We start from the raw sequence: 18,493 nt of genomic DNA on the forward strand, positions 1-18,493 counted from the left end.
CACGAAGATGGCCGCAGAAACACCCAGAGGAGTCTCCTCGAGACTCCTAACCATGAAGTTCATGCAACGAGCTGTTGCGTCGGCTTCATCTTCGTCGCCACAATCAGACGACAGCTCCCAGAACTCCAAAAAACGAAAGCTCAGACATTCAGCGACCACGGCTGCGGAAGAACGGGTTAGCGCGTTGATAGATCAGGCGTCTATTAAGGCAGCTCTCGAAGACCAGGAGGCAAAACGTCAGGCAGCGCTGGCCCAACACACTGCGACCGGCGCGCATTGGGTTTTGAACACAAAGTTGGATAAATTGAATGCTGGCAGACCTTCAGAACCCTCTTTAAATGTCGTTTATGTTGGTTACGGAGACATCGATTCATCTAACGAGTCTGGTGGCGAAGACGCTCCTCAGAGTGGACGGACCTCGACACGGAAACCCAAGGAAGTCGAGAATCAGGCATGTCCAAGCCTCTCCATCACAGCCTAGAGTATAATTTGTCCCTTGGCTGACATTTAGCAGAAACCAAACTCTGGCAAAGATGACCGGCCAGATGAAGAATCATCTAGTGACGATGAAGACGACGATGACGACTCAGCCCCGAAGCGCAAGAGTAGACGTTTAGATACTGGAGACAGCTCAAGTCGCTCTCAGTCGCGGTCAAGACCTCGATTCAGCGATGAATCTAAAAAGGCCAAAGATTTCCGCGAGAAGCGAAAGAAGAAGGAGGTTCGATTGAACAACATCTCTTCTATATCTGCTGGCGGCGGCGGTGGTAGCTCTGGCAGCCAAGCTTCATTCACCTGCTATGTCTGCAAACAGCCCGGGCACAAAGCAGCCAACTGCCCCAATGGGGCTTCCAGGAGATGATGAAAAATCCTGCCCTTTTGGCCCCATGTTGGTGAGAACGGTTGTGTTCCCATTTATTGCTTATACACATTCTATCCTCAAAGGGATACGTAAATTTCATGAATGCAGAGGCGAGCCTCTCTGATTTATACCCGAACGGCTCATAGACAAATGCTTGCTCCAGTCTGCTTGCACTTTTTCATTTATTTCTTCATCTTAGAAGCTCTGGTCTGTCCAACATACACAATGCCGCCACATGGATGCGCAGCCGAACAATACACAAATTTACCCATGGGTGGCTTCCCTCCCATATAGCATAAACCATATTGCTTATCAAAATAAAATACAATCATATAATATTATAATCATCCATAGACAAGTGAAGCTCATGTACCTACATATGCCATCTCATTTCGCTCTGATCAAGAGACCTACCTACGTGATACACAGCTAATTAATACGCCGTATCTCACATTCTGATTATACTAGAAGGCATTGCTACTGCGGACATGGGTATGATGCTGAAGCTGGTCTGCAGAGGGCACCACTTCTCCCATGCTATCGCAATCCCCATGCAATCTTGGTGGAATACATGATCCTTACAAGATCCAATCGCGGGGTTGAGACGCCATTTCCCTTATCACATACATTCATGCATGCATATCACAATACGAGAGCAATGAGTAATTAATGAAATCTCCCATTACTGTAGGTCACGGCTTTTTTTTAAACCATTCACTGCCTAAGTATCTACGAATAAATGCCAAAAAATACTACATCTCACAGCCTCCCATATCGGCAAGGATACATGAAGAACTCTTAGTGAAGCCTTGGGAACAAGGCAAGTCTACATGTACTCAAGAGTCCGGTTCTTGCTTATCCCAGCTGACGCATCGCAAATGGCGCACTCTATCCAGTTCTGGTGTCTCCGAATTCGAGCCTACAGAGATGATGGCTGTATGTTGGCAATTCACTTTGGAAGTCAATGGCTACTAATCCGGCGGCTACATGCAGCTCAAGGGTCATAGTAAGATCAATGGCTTATTGGCTTATTACTCTTTAAGTGACACTAAGCTCCAGCTGCTACCGCTACCTTCTTCTAGTATCTGCTACTACCTATCTATCGCTAACTTCTTGTAGCATCTGACATGGTAATAGAAGGGAGTAAGAGATAGCTACAAGTGTTGCGCTGTATCACTTCAGGTTGAGATGCGGAATGTCAGATGGCCATTCCCTTCGCTTTCTTGAGACTACCTACTAAACGACTCTCTGCGACAAGGTCTGGATAAGCACTGCCGATACACCGAACGGGACCTGGCTTATGCGAGGCCGTCACACAAGGGAGACTCTCAGCACCCTATCTTATACGGCCTTGATGCGCTTTGCAGCGCGAATGTGTGATCTTCAAAGCCATTTGCGGGGTCCACGATCCTTCGTTGGCAGTCTCTTGTGAAGGATGAATCCACCAGGTTAGCACGCTGTTAGCAACTTTGTCGTACGCAGTCGCCAACTTTGAGCGTCAAATCGGACCACAAAGACGCCCGCAGGAGGGTTACGTACATATTACATGCATACGGATTGCATTCGCGAGCCTGGTAGGTTACCCCAGGTCCAACTGACGGCCAGCATTTAGTAATACTAGTACTATCCTCCTCTCACTTCCCCGCTATATACCAAAGAGCCATGGAGTAGCGGATTCGGACACCACGGCAGCATCCAGCTAGGTCGCTCGTCTAGGAGGCGAAGCCAATAGTGTCAATGAGGAATGGAGCGGCTTTAGCTTGCACAGGCTTCAGTCACCCGTGTGTCAAAAGCTCGACGGTGTTACTGTGTCGCAGCTGAGAAGCGAGCGAGCACACGATCAAAATGTCACGGAATCTCCAGTCCTTAGACTCAGTGCCGGTGGATATGGCACATAAGCCCCTTGACTCGGCTTCGTTCCAAAGCATTGCCCGCTGGCTGTGGAGCTGCGGGCACAACAGACGAAACCCGCGCTGATCAAGGAACCTCTTGCGATGGCCATGGCTCGGCTCGACAACCCTGATGGGCTGGTGGCACCCTCGCAGCCCATAGGATCGTTGACGTGTCAAATAGCCATCTCTTTGCCTTATGCATGGCCGTGGCCTAAGCTCACTGACCCAAGTAAGCAGATCAGATCGCAACCCTGACCTCTGTGTTTAGCGCGCCCCTCTTCACGGAGAGCAAGCAGACATACCCGTACTCGTACCTACTCATACGAGAGCTCGTGCTTGGGGGAGGCTGTGAGCGACCTGCCGAGGGAATCCTCGGCGTCTCTGTACATGTACTCAACGCTCCTGTGGTTGGACAGCCACCCCGCTGTTATCATGCCGTGGGACGTCTGAGCAGAATGTTTGCCCATCACCAAGATGGAAATTGTCAGATACACATTCACGCTGAGACCAACGGCAATCCCTGCTCCGAGGATGACTGTGACCAGGACAAAGCCAACCACTGAACGACTAGTCTAGTGGGAGCTTTGGGAGAGAATCATACTCGTACATCTCCACTGCGAATCCGCGTCCAAGACGGTGGAAACGAGACGGGGGAGCGCCATCTTGTTCCCCACACCCCTTGCAGGACAGGATCACAGAAGCTTCGGCTTTTCACGTCCAGTCTCCTTTGCGGTGCATCATAGACTACTGGGACTGACCCTGCGGAGCCAATGACAGTTGTGTCACCACATCCCGAAGCACAGTCCCAACAAACAACGGCGGCACTCGACCTGCTGGCCCCATGATTTGTCGTCTAGAAATGCCACCTTGTACATAATGGCAACATTTTTAGTTTCCCTTGGCTTCATCTTAGGACCAGCTACTCCGTGCTGGGAAGCAAGGAGGAGCGGGCATCTTTGCCTGGGAAATAAATACCAAGGCGGCAAAGACATCGCTGCCCACTTTAGGGAACGCATGATGATTACACGATTGTTCCCTACTGCTCGTGACAATCCGTGGCAAGTTGCGCAGCAGTGTGTGAAGTTGTAAACACCATGTAGAGTGACCAACAGATGAGGTGAGCTTCCGCAAAGAAATGTACATATGTAGCACACTTAGCTTGGCGATCCAAAGGGGAGTAAATCCTCCAGGTATAAATAATCTTTGTTCCGCCTCCGTCTCATGGCAGCCTCAATGGGGGACCTTGAGGAACGAGCTTGGAAAGGGAGCTTCTTTTCACCCTCAGATCGTGTAAGCAAAATAAGCAACAAAGGCTTTGTTCTCAGCAGCCCGCTTCGGACAGCGTGTTCCAGGCATCTGACAAAGTACGCAATCAACATAACAACTTTTCCCATACCAATGCCTCGGTACGAGAGTACTATATGCAGGACTCATCGAAGCAGTTGCCGCTATATAAGACTGATTGATTACATGTACTCGTCAACTTTTGCCGAAGACATTTGTCGCTTCTACCTACATACAGCCCACTTCCTACTTCCTTCTTCTTTCTTCTCCTGCTGCTGCTGCTGCCGCCGCCATTACTCCTACGACACCATTTCTTCTTCTTCTTCTTCCTCACCACCATCATCATCACCCTCTTTTTCTCGTCGCATTTCCCACCAATCTCGATCCTTAGAAACAGCCGCTGAAACACAACCTCTAACCGCCTGCAGGCAGCTCCATTTCGGTGATTTTCCCGATCCTCTTTTTGTCGAAACCGTCCGGCACCTAAACCTGGTGGTGGCGCACCCCACTAGCAAACTACGAGCCTCACACCGCAACGGAGCCCTCGATCAGTCAGCCTACAGCCGCCACCTCTAAAACCACCAGCCATACGATCCTTTTAGTTCCCTGGGCTGAACATCCTCTCTCTCCTTTCCGAGGCTTGTCGGCACCTACGAGTACTCATCGTCTGTTAATCTTTTGGCACTGGACATTGGACACTGGACACTGGACACTGGACACTGGAACTCTTCGTTATCCGCACGCCTCACCACACAAACCCCCGCAATGCAGCATGAGCCGGCGCCGGTCAAGGCTGAGGCCCAAGCCCCCAGTCGCCAATCGCCCGTCGTCGTCCTGACCGACAGCCTGGAGAAACCCTCGCTGGACGACCGCGATTACCGCGTGGTGCGGCTGGAAAACGAGCTCGAGGCTCTGCTGGTTCACGACCCTGAGACGGACAAGGCCAGCGCCGCTCTCGACGTCAATGTGGGCAACTTCAGCGACGAGGATGGAATGCCGGGCATGGCACACGCGGTTGAGCATGTAAGTCGCGCCCCCTCTTCTTCCTGCTTCCTGTTGGGCTTGATTGAGTTCTCCCCGCTGCTACTGCTACCTCTACCACTCTTACACTGCAATTGCCGTACTCTACCAATTGTGCTTCTTGCGATTCAGCACTTGGGGCTAACACTGGAGCCGTCGTAGCTCTTGTTCATGGGCACGAAAAAGTTCCCCATCGAGAATGAGTACAGCCAGTATCTCTCCGCCAACTCTGGCAGTTCCAACGCGTATACAGCCGCCACTTCGACCAACTACTACTTCGACGTCGCGGCCAAGCCGGCCAACGACCAAGACCCTTCAGATACCAACCCCTCACCCCTCCGGGAGGCCCTCGATCGCTTTGCGCAGTTCTTTATAGAGCCGCTCTTCTTGTCCAGCACCTTGGACAGGGAGCTTAAAGCTGTCGACTCGGAGAACAAGAAGAATCTGCAGAATGACACCTGGCGCCTGCACCAGCTTGACAAGTCTCTGTCAAATCCGAAGCACCCTTACTGCCACTTCTCCACTGGCAATCTAGAGGTGCTCAAGACTCTCCCTGAAGCCAGTGGGATCAATGTCAGAGACAAGTTCATCGAATTTCATGCCAAGCACTACTCTGCCAATCGCATGAAACTCGTCATTTTGGGTCGAGAGCCTCTTGATGTGCTCCAGAAATGGACCGTCGAGTTCTTCTCCGGCATTGCCAACAAAAACCTGGCCCCCAACAGGTGGACAGACGAGCTCCCTTTCCGACCAAGTGACATTGGCATTCAATGGTTCGCGAAGCCAGTCATGGACACCAGAGAGCTGAACCTCTGCTTCCCCTTCATTGACGAAGAGTACCTGTACGAATCCCAACCCAGTCGATATTGCTCTCACCTCATTGGCCATGAGGGACCCGGCAGTATCATGTCATATATCAAAAACAAGGGCTGGGCTAATAGCCTATCTGCCGGCGCTTACCCAATCTGCCCCGGCACACCAGGTGTCTTTGAGGTCCAGATCCGATTGACGGAAGAAGTAAGCCCAAGTCCGTGCTCCAAGTGATTGACAACCTCTAACAACTCGATACTACAGGGCCTCAAAGTATATCCTCAAATTATCAACATCTTTTTCCAGTACATTGCTCTCCTTCGCGAAGCCCCCCCTCAAGAATGGATCTTCCAGGAACAAAAGGGTATGGCCGACGTGGACTTCAAATTTAGACAAAAGACTCCTGCCAGCCGGTTCACTAGCAGAGTCAGTTCTGTGATGCAAAAGCCCTTGCCGCGAGAGTGGCTATTGAGTGCCCACAGCCGCCTGCGAGCATTCGACTCAAAGCTCATCGAGCAGGTTCTATCCAAGATTCAGCCAGACAATCTTCGTCTTTCCGTGGTGTCACGCACTTTCCCGGGCACTTGGGACCAGAAGGAGAAGTGGTATGGTACAGAGTATTCATACGAGCAGATCCCCGCGGATCTGATGGATGATTGGAGGCGTGCCATGGCTACTCCCAGCCAGAAGCGACTGCCAGAGCTACACTTACCTCACAAGAACAATTTCATCCCTAGCAAGCTCGAGGTGGAGAAGAAGGAGGTGTCGGAGCCTGCATTGGCTCCTCGGATTCTGCGAAACGACGCAGAGGCTCGCACCTGGTGGAAGAAGGATGACACCTTCTGGGTTCCCAAGGCAAATGTCATTGTGAGCCTGAAGAATCCCATCATTTACGCCTCTGCCCAGAGCAGCGTCAAGGCTAGACTGTTTACGGAGTTGGTGCGAGATGCATTGGAGGAATACTCGTACGATGCAGAACTTGCAGGGCTCGAGTACACGGTGTCAATGGATTCTCGAGGCTTGTTCCTCGACATTTCGGGATACAACGACAAGCTTCCCCTTCTTCTCGAGCATGTCGCCGCGACCCTGAGAGACATCACCATCAAAGACGCTCGCTTCGCCATTGTCAAGGAACGTCTTACTCGGGGTTACGACAATTGGCAACTTCAATCTTCGTATCAGCAAGTGGGAGATTACACATCCTGGCTCAACGCAGAAGGTGATTACCTGGTGGAGGAGCTTGCCGTGGAACTGCGAGACGTCACCGCAGATGACGTCCGACAGTTTCAGAAGCAAATGCTGGCCCAGATGCACGTCGAGGTCTACGTACACGGAAACATGTACAAGAGTGAGGCTCTGAAGCTAACCGACATGATTGAGTCTACTCTCAAGGCCCGCATCTTGCCCAAGTCTCAGTGGCCCATCATTCGTTCACTCATCTTACCTCCTGGGTCAAACTACGTCTACAAGAAGACGCTGAAAGACCCCGCAAACGTCAACCACTGCGTTGAAACGTGGCTGTACGTGGGCGACAGGGGTGACCGAGTGCTTCGCGCCAAGACTCTTCTTATTGATCAGATGATGCACGAGCCCGCATTCGATCAGCTCAGGACGAAGGAGCAGCTTGGATATATTGTCTTCGCCAGCATCCGCAATTTTTCCACCACCTGCGGCTTCCGCTTCCTGATCCAGAGCGAGAGGACTCCCGATTACCTGGACAGGCGTATCGAGGCATTTTTGGTCCGCTTTGGAGAGACTATCCAGAAAATGACGGATAGTGAATTTGAGGGTCACAAGCGAAGTTTGATCATCAAGAGACTCGAAAAGCTGCGTAATCTCGACCAAGAGACCTCGAGACATTGGGCCCAAATTTCTAGCGAATACTACGACTTTGAGCAAGGTAAGCGACATGGTTGATCTTGTTAATATGCGTGAGATACTAACATTAAACTCTCTAGCTCAAGAAGATGCCGCCCACGTGAAGCCGCTTACGAAGGCTGACATGCTGAGCTTCTTTGACAAATACTTTAGCCCATCTTCCAGCAGCCGGGCCCGTCTTTCGGTTCACTTGTATGCTCGGGGGTCCAACGAACTTGATCTGAAGCTTGTAGACCTCCTGAAGAACCTGGGACTGGAAGATGTCCCCAAAGAGAGCCGAGCGAGCCTCGACTCGTTGGAAGGACATCTCAAGGCGGAACAATCAGTTTCCGAAGATAACCGCGCATCTCTGCTTTCCAAGGCCAAGGAGCTTGGACTACCTCAGGCCTCTCCTGAGGTTGAGGGAACAGATAGCGATGTTGCAGCGGCCATAGATGCAGCCATAGAGATTACCGACGGCCGACAGTACAAGGCCGGTCTTCAGGCAAGCTCTGGTGCTCGCCCCGTCAAGGAGCTCACTGAGTTCGAAGAGGCCGATTCGAAGCTTTGAAACGCCACGGCATTTTGATGAATTACGATGATTTTCCAATTATTCAAAACAAAAAAGAAAAGGAAACCTGATAGATGTTTGATGCTGCACAAGCAAAGGGGATTTCCTTGGGGAGAGGTGGAAGTGGCATCATAACTGCAAGTACATATTTTAGAGCTTTTCTCCCTCTCTCCCTCTCTTTCTTTTTCAAGAGAAAGAAGAGCGGCGGTTTTCGGGGTTGTTTCTGCTTTAGTTCTTGTTTTGCCCGAGGATGCCTTAGATGGACAATTGCCAGGTTTACCTGGGCTCTCGCCTCGATTGGTAAAAAGACAACTATATAGGTGGTAGACTCGACTTTTTGTACGAACGAGGTTGCTGTAGAGAACTTGTATTGCTAGAAAAGCACCATTTGAGACCACCTCACTTTTACTGTGCTCTTGCTTGTGTAACAAGGCTCTCAAAGAGTCAGGATATCCCAGAAAGGCACCAAGTACTCTCGTATCGGGCATATCAGATGATTCAGACACGGTGTAGCAGTCATTCTATGTAGGTAGTCTTCATGACATCTCACTCAGCTGCTTGATGACCAAGCTCAAAGCCAGTTAGTTAAGCTAAGCACGAGTACGCCGTGTGTCTAGCACTGAGACGTCCATGAAAATCTCTGCGGGCCGGCGCAATCGACCGTCTCCCTGAATCCGGCGGACGCCAACAACCGCCACGGCGTTGGCGTCGCTAGAAATATTACTACCTGTAGCCTGTAGGTACCAAAGTGAAACATGTACATGTAGCCATGGGAGTTTACAGAAGCCTCGTGTTGTCAGGTAAAAGTAACATGAAAGTATAGATTTTATGATGCAGCTACAATTCAAGCTATTGGTACTAGGAGTCTTGTGATAACACGAATGCCGCGTGTAATTGGGAGTGGCGGCCGCATGTTTACTTCAATAACTTTGCAGTATTAGACAGGCCCCTTGTCATCGACCACAACGGCAATGTCCCTTTGTAGATATTATATCTATTCGTAATTCCATCGGTGCCTAATTCCTCGATGATGAAATTACTCTTAGACCTGCAATAGAAGATTCCGAAAGCGTTTGCCACCATCCCGAGAGGACAGCTGAAAAGATTCCAGATGGAGCGTGTACTCATACTACATTAGCATCCATGTACCAGCCGTGATATATCCGCCACGCCACGGCAGTTTAGAATTGCAGGCCCTGCTGGCTCTGTGCGCTGGCCATGCCGGCTGATGGGATTATGGATCAAATCAATTCACTTAACCCTTGCCAGGGTCATTTAGGTGGGCGGCTGTTGGACGAAGTGTGGGGATTTTGTCTCGCCCTGTCTGCAGCTAAAAAGTACAGGCACACAAGCACCAGACGTATTACAGCCCTCTTTTTTTTTTTCGGTGCTCAGGCTCTTGTTTTGTTCGTGAGTTGGTGGAAGGGGGCACCTTACGGTACTGTACCTCAAGTACTTAGATAGACCAGTAAACTCTTGTTGATGTGGCTTGGTTTTGTTTTTTACTAGTACATGTAGTATTTTCTTCTTTGTCTTTTTTGCTTCGTTGTTGTTACCAGTATCGTGTCCGTAGCAACCACAACCACAACAAGCAAATCTCAAGCCGGAATCATCCCGACTACGAGCGACACGAACTTGATCTCTTCCTTCCCCATCATCAGGGTTTCTACTTTTCCATCCATCATCCTTGACTTACATTCACGGCCCGGCCAACGCTCTGCCTCTCTCTGCCTCTAGCGGTTCGCGGCCTGGTTACGTACAAAACGGGGCCCTAAGCAGATCCCGCTGTTCCTCTTTCGCTTCGCTCACAATTTTTTTTCTTTCCTCTTCCTTCTTCGATTCACTTCTAGGTTATTTTTTTTCTCCTTCGCCCTCCTTTTGTTTCTGTTTTTGGCTTGATTCACCTGCTCAAGCGGCAGAACCTGCAGGCACGCGCAGGCATACGTACCCATACGTATTGATCCTTTTTCTTGGCTGCTGTCTTGTCACCTCTCGCCAGGCACAGGCCACGGATTTACAGGCACTCCCACAGGTAGGTCAGCCCAGGCACCGCGGCACAAGACACTGCGCTATGCCCAGTCCAGCATCCACCAGCTCATGCTGTGTTGCATCAAGCGTCGGGTCGGGTACTCATACATTTGCATCGAGTATTTGCCGGAAGTATTTGTTCTGTTCAGTTCAGCCGTTGCTCTGCCCAGCTGCCCCTTGCGCTGGCTGCTGGCTACCGGCACTGTACTCGCAGATACCCCGGCGGTACTTGTGCTGTGACGTCTTTGCCCCTTCGAGCCGCTGGCAAAAAGAAAAACGTCCATCCAGAAATAGCTGACAAGACGCCCCACACACAGCCCGTCAAACACCGCCTCTACTCGCACGAAACAACGCCGCCCGCCTCCACTGCCCCGATGTCCGGTGGCCCTGCTTCTTCTGTCTGGCTGATTCTGTCAACCCCTCGAAGGCGACGGTCTGCTGTGTCCTGTGTCTAGATGCAAGGCCTTCCCCATCGCCTCCCTCGACCACTCGCTCTCCCCGTTTCCTCCAGAGCTGCCCGGGCAGCTCACTGTCAAGACGTCTTCCTCAAAGAAGAGAAAGCTTGCCCGTCCCTTGACGATCGATCTTGACGACCCGACCTCTCCATCGCCAGACACCGCCATCCCCTCGTGCGAGCCCGACGACGACGCCGCCCTCTCCTTTTCCGCCACGCCCATAGCCTCCGGGCTTGAAGCGCCGCTCTACGTCCGTGCCGGCTCCCTCACTGCCTCCAGCGTGCCCCCGCGCCTTCAGACCCAGGCCCAGGCCCACGTCAACTCGTCTCTCGTCTCTGCCGACTACGCCTCGTCCGTTGCCTCGTCCCCCGGCGCGTCCTTCTATCACGAACCGTCCATCGACAGCAGCGAAAGAGGAGGAGACGACGCCGCTTCCGTGCAAGCCTACGCCAGGAGCCAGTCGCCCTTCCTCATCTCCAAGAGGGCTATTATGAACGGAGATGCTGAGCTGCCCCAACGTTCATCCTCTCCGCTGAAACGACGAGCCTCCAGCATGGATCCCGAAACTATCCCGGACAAGAACATCGATGCTGCCAGCAGCACCGGGGACGTGGAAATGACATCCTCCTCCAACCCCTCGGCAGACCTGCCCCGCGCTATGAGCGTTGACGTTGTAGAAGTCACGGATACGGAACCGCTGACCAACGGCACCGATATCTCCTCTGCTCAATGTAAGTTTTGGTGTATCCTTACCTGGGAATTTTCCACAAAAACGGTAAAATTCGTCTTTGAGAAAGGGAAATACTCCATGTCGCACGGTTACTAACGCATGCCTTTTTTCCCCCATTATAGCTGCCCCTCCTCCCCCACTCATTGAGCAGGTCAAGATAATTGAAATGCTACTCAAGGCTTCAGCAGAAAAGCTACCAAAGGAGGGTGATAAAGCATACCTCGTATCACGTACCTGGGTGGACAAGGCTTTGTCATTACGCTCAGGCAAGGCGGACACCACCGAAGTGTCATTGGGCCCAGTCGACAATTCAGACATTATCGAGCAAGTCATTCAAGAGCCTGGCCGTGAAGATTTCGTTCGCCTCAAGCCTGGTCTTGATCAACAATCATTCGAACTCTTCCCCGAAGATGCCTGGAGTATGGTCATGGAGTGGTATGGCGTCGAAGAGGGGCAAAAACCCATCGTCCGCACGGCTATCAATACTGCTGTCGATGCTCAGTCCCCGACCGAGATTGTCTTTGAGCTTCATCCCCCTATTTTTCGTGTGCATCGCCTGTGGTCTGAGCTCAGCCCGCTACCAATCGAGCAGTCCCTCAAAGCCGAGAATCCCCCTCCTCTCTCTCTGGCCAGAAGCCGCAAATATCATGCCCAGACATTCATCAAGGATATTAAACGGCTTGCCGGCATTCCAGTCGACCGCAAAATTCGACTTTTCGTTGTGAACACGGAGCAGCTTGGAACGAGCAGTGCCCAACCTCCGGCGGCCCTCACAACGCCACCCGATTCTCCTGGTCGCGATCAAACTGCAGATGGCGCGGCAGATTCTTCCTGGTCACACTTGCTCCTTGACGTTCCTTCTTTCGCCAGCGTTCGGAATGCCAGACGGCAAGCAACCCTCGAAGATCAAACCGTAAATTCCAACTACAATGGCTCCGCCTCAATTCAGCTGTTCGATCTAGTGACTGATGAGAGCCTCGTTGTTGATGAATTGGTTGATAAGAACCTCTGGGTGAGCACCTGCACGAGTCGGTCACTCGAAAAGGCAATCCCCACGCGAACTAATAACACCGCGCTGTCCAAGACTTTGAGCAGCCGGAGCAGCCCCAGCTCATCCGATGGGCCCGCCACTCGTGGCAGGATGCAAAAGAAGAGAAACGGCCGGAGCCTTGGCGCCGTGGGCTTGCAGAATCTCGGCAACACTTGCTACATGAACTCGGCGCTGCAGTGCCTCCGTGCCATAGAAGAACTGTCCAAATATTTCATGACGGGGACCTTCTCTACCGAGCTCAACAAGACTAATCCCCTAGGCTACAACGGCAGAGTCGCCATGGCCTACAACGGGCTGTTGAAAGATATCTATGACGAAGGCAGAGGCTCTGTCGTCCCCAGAGATTTCAAAAGCACTGTTGGCCGTGTTCGCTCCACCTTTGCTGGTTGGGGCCAGCAAGACTCGCAAGAGTTTCTTGGATTCCTTCTCGATGCCCTCCAGGAAGACCTCAGTCGCATCAAGAATAAGCCATACATTGAGAAGCCAGACTCTACGGATGACATGATCAACAACCCAGCGGCAATCAAGGAGATGGCGGACAAGGTGTGGGATATCACCAAAAGACGAGACGATTCCGTTATTTTCGATCTGTTCACTGGAATGTACAAGTCGACTCTCAAGTGCCCCGTGTGCAGTAAAATTAGCATCACATTCGACCCCTTCAACAACTTGACGCTACCCTTGCCCGTTGAGAACATGTGGGCCAAGACTGTCACATTTTTCCCTCTTAATGACATCCCCGTCAAGTTTGAAGTTGAGCTGTCCAAGCATAGCTCGATTGAGACTCTCAAGTCATTCTTGTCAATTCGCACAGGTGTTCCGGTGAATCGTCTGATGGGTGCCGAAGAGTTTAAGGATAAGTTCTTCAAAATCTACGAGAACAGCGGAGACATATCAGAAGAGATTGGCACTTCCGACGTTGCGACCTTCCACGAGTTGGAGGCTGTGCCTACCAACTGGCCTGCCAAGGGCTATCAGAAGAAGCCTCGTTCAATGTTGGACCTCGACGACACGCCACCTGAAACCACGGATGAATGGGATGACCCCAGGTATGAGAGAATGGTGGTGCCAGTTCTCCACCGACGGCCACAAAGCGCCAGCAAAGTGACTGAAGGCACCTCTCCTCCGCACTTCATCATCTTGACAAGGGAAGAAGCGTCAAACTATGAAATCATCAAGCGCAAAGTAATGGAGAAAGTGGCAACCTTTTCGACCTGGTCAAAGTTGAACCAGCCGCCAGGCACTGAAGGCTCGGACGCAGCCGAGGCTGACATGGTTATCACTACCGCATCTGACGCCGACTCTTCTGCAGACACTAAGGTTGTTGCAAAATCAGTCGAGGGAGAAGATGACATGGTCGACGTGACCATGAAGGACGCCCAGACCAACGCTAATGCCATGCCTCCTCCTGAGCTACCTCTGCCTAATGAGCCACGGCTTCTCCGTCAATTCAACACTCAGCGTCCCAAGTTTGTCCAACCCGGCGAGTTCTTTGACCCGGAACTCCAGACCCTCTTTGAGCTCAGCTATTTTGCCGCCACGGCCGATGGCCCTGTTCCAACCGGTTGGTCGAACGTCGATAACAACCGTACTCTTCCAAAGCTCGCGGATCGCATCCCAGAGCCACCCATTAAGGAGGATGAAGACCAGGCAAGCCCCGAGAGCTGGAACAGCACCGCTTCCGGCAACGAGGAAAGCAGTAACGAGGATGAGAGCCCTCAACAAGAGTCTGTACAGACACGCATGGCGGACGAGTCCAGTGAAGAAGATTTGCCTCACGGCGCCCGGGTAAGTTTCTTTCTCCCAATTTCGCCCCGTAGCTTTCAACCGAACTCCTCTTTGATTACTCCCCTGAGTGATGATTTTGCTGACTAGTGTCGATGCATATAGCAATTAGCTCAAACTCGTGGGAACCGAGCTCCCGCTCACAAGGTCGCAGGCGGACGAAAGAAAATGAAGAATCATAAACAGTATGGTAAAAAGGGCAACAAGCGTCGTGACAAGCAAATGCGGGGTGGGAAGCACGCGCAGCGCTCACCAGTCGTCGATTCTGAGCCGACGCCCCCGGCAGTTGCTGACGGTGGTCCATTAATTCGACTTCAAGAGGGCCTCGTAGTGGATTGGTCCGAGGAGGGCTGGGAGACGGTGTTTGGCTACACTGGGAAGAAGCAGGATGCAAGTCAAGGAGCCAAGACGTTTGTCGATTTGGAAACCATCAACGACCCCGGCCTCAAGGTCAACCAGAAACGGCGTCAATCTCGTAGGTCCCGAGGCATCAGTCTGGATGAGTGTTTGGACGAATTTGAAAGAGCCGAGGTTTTGTCGGAGCAAGATATGTGGTATTGCCCGCGATGCAAAGAACACCGGCGAGCCAGCAAGAAATTCGATCTCTGGAAGACACCAGACTACTTGATTTGCCACCTGAAGCGCTTTAGCAGCTCTGGATGGCGACGAGACAAATTGGATGTTCTGGTCGACTTCCCCATTGAGGGACTCGACCTTTCCTCAAGAGTCATTCAAAAGGAAGATGGAAGGGAAGAGATGTACGACTTGATTGGCGTTGATGACCACTACGGAGGGCTGGGCGGAGGCCACTACACCGCGTACGCGAAGAACTTTGTCGATGGGCGGTGGTATAATTACAATGGTAAGTTCCGGTTCTCGGGCGATTCTACGCATGAGAAAACAAGATGGGCAAGGGCTAATGTCTGATGTTAGATTCTTCCGTTTCAGCAGTTTCCGACCCTTCGTCGGTGGTCACGAGCGCAGCGTATCTGCTTTTCTACCGTCGCCGGACCAGCGGCCACCTGGGCGGTCCGCGATATGCTCAAATTTTTGAAAAGTACAACACGGATACGAGCGCCGACGACGAGGGCGAATCCGCCGACGACGACAGCCTCGGCCGAGGCTCGCCTTCGAAGGCTGGCGCCACTCACACCACAATCAAGTCTCTTTCCGATAGCCAAGACGGGACTCTTCCTCCATACGAAGAGGCAATCCGTAGCATCGAGGACGAAGGCTTGGGTGCTTCAAGCAGCTACCAAGCGGCAGGCCCAAAATCTCTCGACATGACACAGAGCTGGAGCTTTAGCGGGCTCGATAACAGTGGAGCTGAGGGATCTACAGCCGCCGAGTATGCCAGCGATGACGCACAATTCGACTCATCTGGCGATGAGCGGGGCGGCTCCAAGGGAGACTTGTTTGAAGCCGATGCTCATATGACATCGGCCGATTCCGCCAATGGAATTGCGGACGGCGAAGCGCCATCCCCTGCGGACGCCCACGAGGACGTCTTGACAGTGCCTACGGGGCCTCCCAGCGGCGACGACGAAGACGAGGTTACCGAAATCCACCTGGAGGGCGACAACGCCGCCCGGACCGAGTGAAATGATGACATGACGAAGAGTTGGTGGATGAAAACATGAGATATGAATACGGTTCAAAACGACTATGGCGCGTACATACGTAGACATTTTGTGTAAACCGTGGGTAAATGTGAGACGACCATGGTCAAACAAGCTGAAAAGAAGAAGAAGAAAGGGGGCGGCATACACAGGCACGCACACAAACCACACACATGCTGGATGTGCAGATAGATTTTAGATGATGATGATCCCTCTTGAGACCGGACAAGACGGGACGGCATTTGCCGCATGAATTGACGATTATATGTACATAGTATGCATTACGATGGCTTTGAACTGGGGATGAAGGGACAATGGGTGTCATCGCATGCTCAGTGCATCACCACTTTGGCACATAGTGGTGGCTATTGTACTTACCTAGACAACGGGTACGTATACTTGATATTATACAGTAACTTCCAGGTAACTGGGAAGGGATCCACCACTTGAGCCCGTCGTGAACTTTGTCCACCGGTGACTGTAGCCGCTGTCACAAATGATGTATCATATGCCTTGGCTATGTGGATAGAATAGTACATGTATGTTGTGCGGGTTCTGGTGGGCGATCTGGGGAAGAGGCGGCAGGGATTTGAAAAAGCGGATGAAGCAAGAATTAGCGAGCATGTGTAGAATACCGTAGCAGTAGCCGAAAGTGTCTAGGCTTTATAACAATCTGGATTCAATGTTCTTTCTTGGAGCAGTGTCTGTAGTGTAGTGTAATATCCTGGATTGTTTTTTTCTTGGAACAGTGTCTGTGGTGTACTATCCTAGACTATCGTTGCCCTAATGCTTTACGTCGGATATGCACCCTCTCATCCGCGCTCCGCTACTATGCATTTCAGCTCTGCTGAAGCAGACGTTTGTAACTTGAAGAAGGCTGCCAACGGAACCCGACAGCACTCGACTCGGACGCTGCTTTACTTGGGGAGACGTCATAGAGCTACACAGATGAGTATTAATAGTTGCCCAGCGCCCAATCCGACCCAGATACTATACAGATGGTATTGTCAATCAACCCCAGTACTGCAATTAACGACATCACATTCGCAGTCTTTTTCATTTGTGGTTTTCGCAGCTCAACAGAAAAAATGCCGTCTTCGATCCCATTCGATCCCAGCCTTGTGATGGGCCTGCATGCAGTAGTCCCCAAGAATGTCGAAGAGGCCGATGAGGACGCTGTCCAACAAACTGAGAACAAAGAGCACGAAAAACAAAAACCAACGTCCTCTGACTCGGGTCCGTCCTTGCTTCCCCGCCGCAACATCTTTCTTGCATGATATATATATATGGAGCTGGTGTCTGATTCAGGCCACTCCATATCGGAGATCCATCCAGCTAGCTAATACCGAATTCAGAACAAGAGAAGGGCGACAATCAGCAGTAGTGATTCGTTAGCTCGCGGCATCTGACAATTGGACCTCTTGGGGGACTAGACGAGCCGGAAGACCGAAGGGGGGGAAGAGGTATGCTTCAGCCTCAAGCGACAGATCTAAAGCCCAAACGTAGAGTTCAGCTTCGGACTACACCGAGAACTATTGGCTACATGATGTTTCGAAACTTGTGTGCTGATCACACGCCCTGTGAGATGCGAGGGAGGTTCTTGTCCAGATGATACTTGAACATTATTCTTGTGTCGGGTTATAGGTACTTTGATATCGAACGATCAACGGCGTGGATCTATGAGTATCTAGAGCCATATATGTGAACAAAGGTGGTAAAATGATGGAAATGCTTAGCCAACATTACTAGTTTGGATGATTTCAAATCAAGGGCGTTTGGTGGGCGAATCGTATACAGTAGGTAAGACGGAGAGAAGCGACACGAATCAGTGCACTTCTACATTGGTTTCATTTCATTCCATCTTTTGGGGGAACGCGATATCAACTTTGTAGCATATGTACGCGTTTGTGTAATACTACATACTTTGAAGAGTATCTATGAGGGGTTGTAGTCAACTGGACAAGCGAGCTTTAAAGCACTGCATATTCTTATCCCTCCCCCCTTGTTTCATTGAAAGCAAGAGGCTTGTCTGGGATTGGAAGGCTGCAAAAATTGGTAATTGCGTTTCGGAGATGGATCGGGTTTGGGGGAGAGATCGGCTGGGGGGCTTTTTTGCCCAGAACGATTTGTGAGAAAAAGAACAAAGAGCCTTACGGAGTAGACGAGATTGATTAGTAGATGGCGGATCAGTAAAGGGAAGAAGAACCGCCAGCTTGCGGGCGCTGTATGGGGCCACGAATGGATTTTCCAGTTTTGGAGGAATTTGAATTGAAGGGGAGACCCTTGGCAAGCGCAGTTTCTTCTTGGGGGCCTCGTTTAGACATTTGGGTCGCACTTTTGAAAGCGGGCTATTTTGGAACGGGGAAAGGGGGGGAGTCAAATGATGGGATGGTTGCGGGTTAATGCCGAGGGAGATTGATTGAATTGGTGATAAGCGAGCACTTTGGGGAATTTTAGCATCCCTGGTTGAAAATGGGGGGGGGGGGGGGGGGGGGAAAAAAGCCAAAAAAAAAACCATTTTGTTTTTTT

At 51.4% G+C, this 18,493-nt stretch overlaps 3 protein-coding genes across 3 annotated transcripts; all 3 read left to right on the plus strand.

Moving 5' to 3' along the window:
• Positions 1-52: 52 nt before the first annotated feature.
• On the plus strand, positions 53-862 carry Triagg1_4935 (transcriptional regulator family: Zinc finger, CCHC-type; the record flags this gene model as incomplete). The annotated part of the gene is made up of 2 exons (XM_062899393.1): positions 53-439; positions 515-862. 2 exons carry the CDS (start codon positions 53-55, stop codon positions 860-862), a joined length of 735 nt encoding a protein of 244 aa, XP_062756116.1.
• Positions 863-4,803: 3,941 nt separating this feature from the next.
• Triagg1_4936 (uncharacterized protein) lies at positions 4,804-8,296 on the plus strand (the record flags this gene model as incomplete). Its single annotated transcript, XM_062899394.1, has 4 exons — positions 4,804-5,061; positions 5,221-6,075; positions 6,133-7,768; positions 7,827-8,296. The coding sequence occupies 4 exons, from the start codon at positions 4,804-4,806 to the stop codon at positions 8,294-8,296; spliced, it is 3,219 nt and encodes a 1,072-aa protein (XP_062756117.1).
• Positions 8,297-10,393: 2,097 nt separating this feature from the next.
• On the plus strand, positions 10,394-15,946 carry Triagg1_4937 (uncharacterized protein; the record flags this gene model as incomplete). Its single annotated transcript, XM_062899395.1, has 5 exons — positions 10,394-10,422; positions 10,780-11,510; positions 11,632-14,348; positions 14,451-15,207; positions 15,279-15,946. 5 exons carry the CDS (start codon positions 10,394-10,396, stop codon positions 15,944-15,946), a joined length of 4,902 nt encoding a protein of 1,633 aa, XP_062756118.1.
• Positions 15,947-18,493: the final 2,547 nt, after the last annotated feature.

Source organism: Trichoderma aggressivum (genome assembly GCF_033847375.1).
Source record: "Trichoderma aggressivum f. europaeum strain CBS 100526 chromosome Unknown scaffold_016, whole genome shotgun sequence".
In the NCBI taxonomy this organism is placed as follows: Eukaryota; Fungi; Ascomycota; class Sordariomycetes; order Hypocreales; family Hypocreaceae; genus Trichoderma; species Trichoderma aggressivum.